The sequence below is a fragment of the Macrobrachium nipponense genome, chromosome 30 (genome assembly GCF_015104395.2).
Source record: "Macrobrachium nipponense isolate FS-2020 chromosome 30, ASM1510439v2, whole genome shotgun sequence".
Taxonomy (NCBI): domain Eukaryota; kingdom Metazoa; phylum Arthropoda; class Malacostraca; order Decapoda; family Palaemonidae; genus Macrobrachium; species Macrobrachium nipponense.
In genome coordinates, this window is record NC_087218.1 from 14,393,379 (window position 1) to 14,395,878 (window position 2,500).

Sequence of the window (2,500 nt, forward strand, 5' to 3'; positions counted from 1 at the left end):
CTGTGTCAAAGGCCTCAGTACCATAGCTGTTGGTTTGCAAAAAGGACAATGACCTCCATTCGATCTTACTTCTGTGACCAACTTGTAAGCATGCCATACACAGCGAATTTCGCATGGGACAGCCATTTTGTTTGTGGTACTTCATATACTCATATTCATGTACTCATATTTAATGCATGTTGGTTTTATTTTCGTGATTTTTTCCAGGTCTGATTTGGAATTAGATTTCATTTATGCAGATAAAAAAATGCAAAACAGTCCTATATTTCGTATATCAAGGAGAATTTGACGCAAAAAATTTCACTCACTGCCACTCTGTTTTCAAGACAAATTCTGTAAGGTTTATTTCAGACTAAATTCTGATTTGTTTTGCAGTTTCCTAAATACCAGAGTTGCTCCTCATAAGAGACTCGCAGGAGGCGTCTCTTTCCTGAAGGAACTTCCCAGGACACCAACAGGCAAACTTCTCAGGAGGGAACTGAAGTTGAAAGCAGGGGAAGTTGAAAGCCCACGAAGTTAAGACGAAATGTACGATTATAAGTCTATGAATACTTGCAAATGTGTGGCTTCATCATTTTACATACAAATACTAACTGAACTGCGACTTTCTCCAAATGAATCTATTTAAATAAAAATGGATCTGTACGTATGTTAGTGTGCGAGTGTGTTCCAGCATAACTCTAAAACAAATAGGGCAATTTCAACCAAACTTGGTATACATATAACTTATTATCTAGAAAGGAATACTGTAAGGGTAAGACATCATTAGCACCAAAGGGCACCAAAGGGGGATGGTGGTGGGGTGGGGTGGGAATGGTTTCTCTTAAACGGGGCTGGTTCTGCCTGTACACTAAATAAACTCTACGGGTTTATCATACCTCATTTCGGTATACATGCGACTTGCTATCTGGAAAAGAATATCGTGGGGGTAAGAAATAACTGGCACTATAGGGGTGGGAAGGGGTAACATATAAAAATAACCAAAAAATGACAGATATTAGTGAGTAATCTATAGTTTTCAAGGTTGCTGAGATGAATGGTGATAACCCCTATGCCCTTTAAGTTCAAGTTCAGCTCCAATGGAATGGGAGGTGAGAAGGGGTGGAATATAAAATGTCAAAAATGCTGGGCAATGTAATTGAAGCAACTATCTTAACGAGAGAGAGAGAGAGAGAGAGAGAGTTTATCGGTTAAATTCGGAGTTTTCCCGAGCAGTGCCAGGTTGGTCAGCTAGTTCCATATATAAAAACAATGCTGTTATGCAAATTCTGTCGGGTATTTTCCTTGCAGTATTATTGTTATAACTTCAAGAAATAATAGAAAAGTTAAAAACGCTCTCATGACGTTTCCAAATCTCTTTTCAGACGAAAGATAAATGGTCATGACTATGTACTTATAAAAATATATTTTAGCTAAAATTTAAAATGGCTTTTATCCTCCTATGTCAGTCAAATGAAGACTTTTACATATTTAACGCTACTTTCCATTACACTGCTTGTGGAAGAAAGAATTTTCTTAATATATTACGTTCTTGATGTTAAAGTCTGCAGTACTGACAAAATAATATGGGAAATTTTCTGACAAACCATTATCAGGTTGATTGTGGCTCTGGTCAAGGATTTCACTTCAGTGGCCGTCAAGTATTTGCCAAAATATTCCAAAAGGTATACTAAATGTTCAGTATCTTTTCACTTGATGGAAGAGAGAACTCTTTCCTTTGCTCTTAAATATTATTCATGCCTGAAAAACTAGGCCATGCTAAGGACTGAGGTCCAATGGTAATTTATCAGGAATGATGAAAAAGGAAATGACCATCACGCAATGATATTATAGGTGACATATTCTTCAGTTAAGTAGAAGCAATATTTTTCCGTGATATTCAGAGGTGAATTTAAATATTCCTTTTTTACGTAATAGCTGTTAGTCACAAAAAGAGTTTGTAACATTTTTCTGTTAAATTAAGAGGTGATTTTGAATATTCCTTTTAACGTAATAGCTATTAGTCACAGAAAGAATTTGTAACATTTTTCTGTGAAGTAAAGAGGGGATTTTTGAATATTCCTTTTTACGTAATACCTATTGGTCACAGAAAGAGTTTCTATAAAGACTTATTAGCGACTACCTCAGGACAAAGTTTAGACAATGAAAGAGTATCGTTAAAAAGTGAATTAACTGACCAAAAAAGTAAAATCTGAAATGCCATGCAAGAATTAATAGAAAAAAAGGCTTATCAAATACTCTGCCAATGAGAAAGTATGCTGGGGTATTAAGAGCGCTGCATCCTATAATATTCAGAGCTATTGAAGTCTGCCGGTCACAATCCTATTAGGTGTTTTTCTCTGAATGAAAAATACGAGTAAAATCTCTGTAAGCCGGTCATCGTATTTGCAAGAGTAGGAATGAGATGGAGAAACATCACTCATGACTATTCTTCCGAGAACATAATGACGGAAGTTACAATATCCAATACGTCAGAACATTTCACATTTCATTTCTGATG

General features: G+C 35.9%; 1 protein-coding gene across 1 annotated transcript in view; it reads left to right on the top strand.

Moving 5' to 3' along the window:
• LOC135201974 (histone H3.v1-like) overlaps positions 1–520 on the top strand; it is a 162,086-nt gene extending 161,566 nt beyond the window's left edge. Inside the window, exon 4 of the mRNA XM_064231251.1 lies at positions 376–520. Coding sequence (XP_064087321.1) covers positions 376–520 — 145 coding nt within the window. The remainder of the gene's footprint in view (positions 1–375) is intronic.
• The last annotated feature ends 1,980 nt before the right edge of the window (positions 521–2,500 follow it).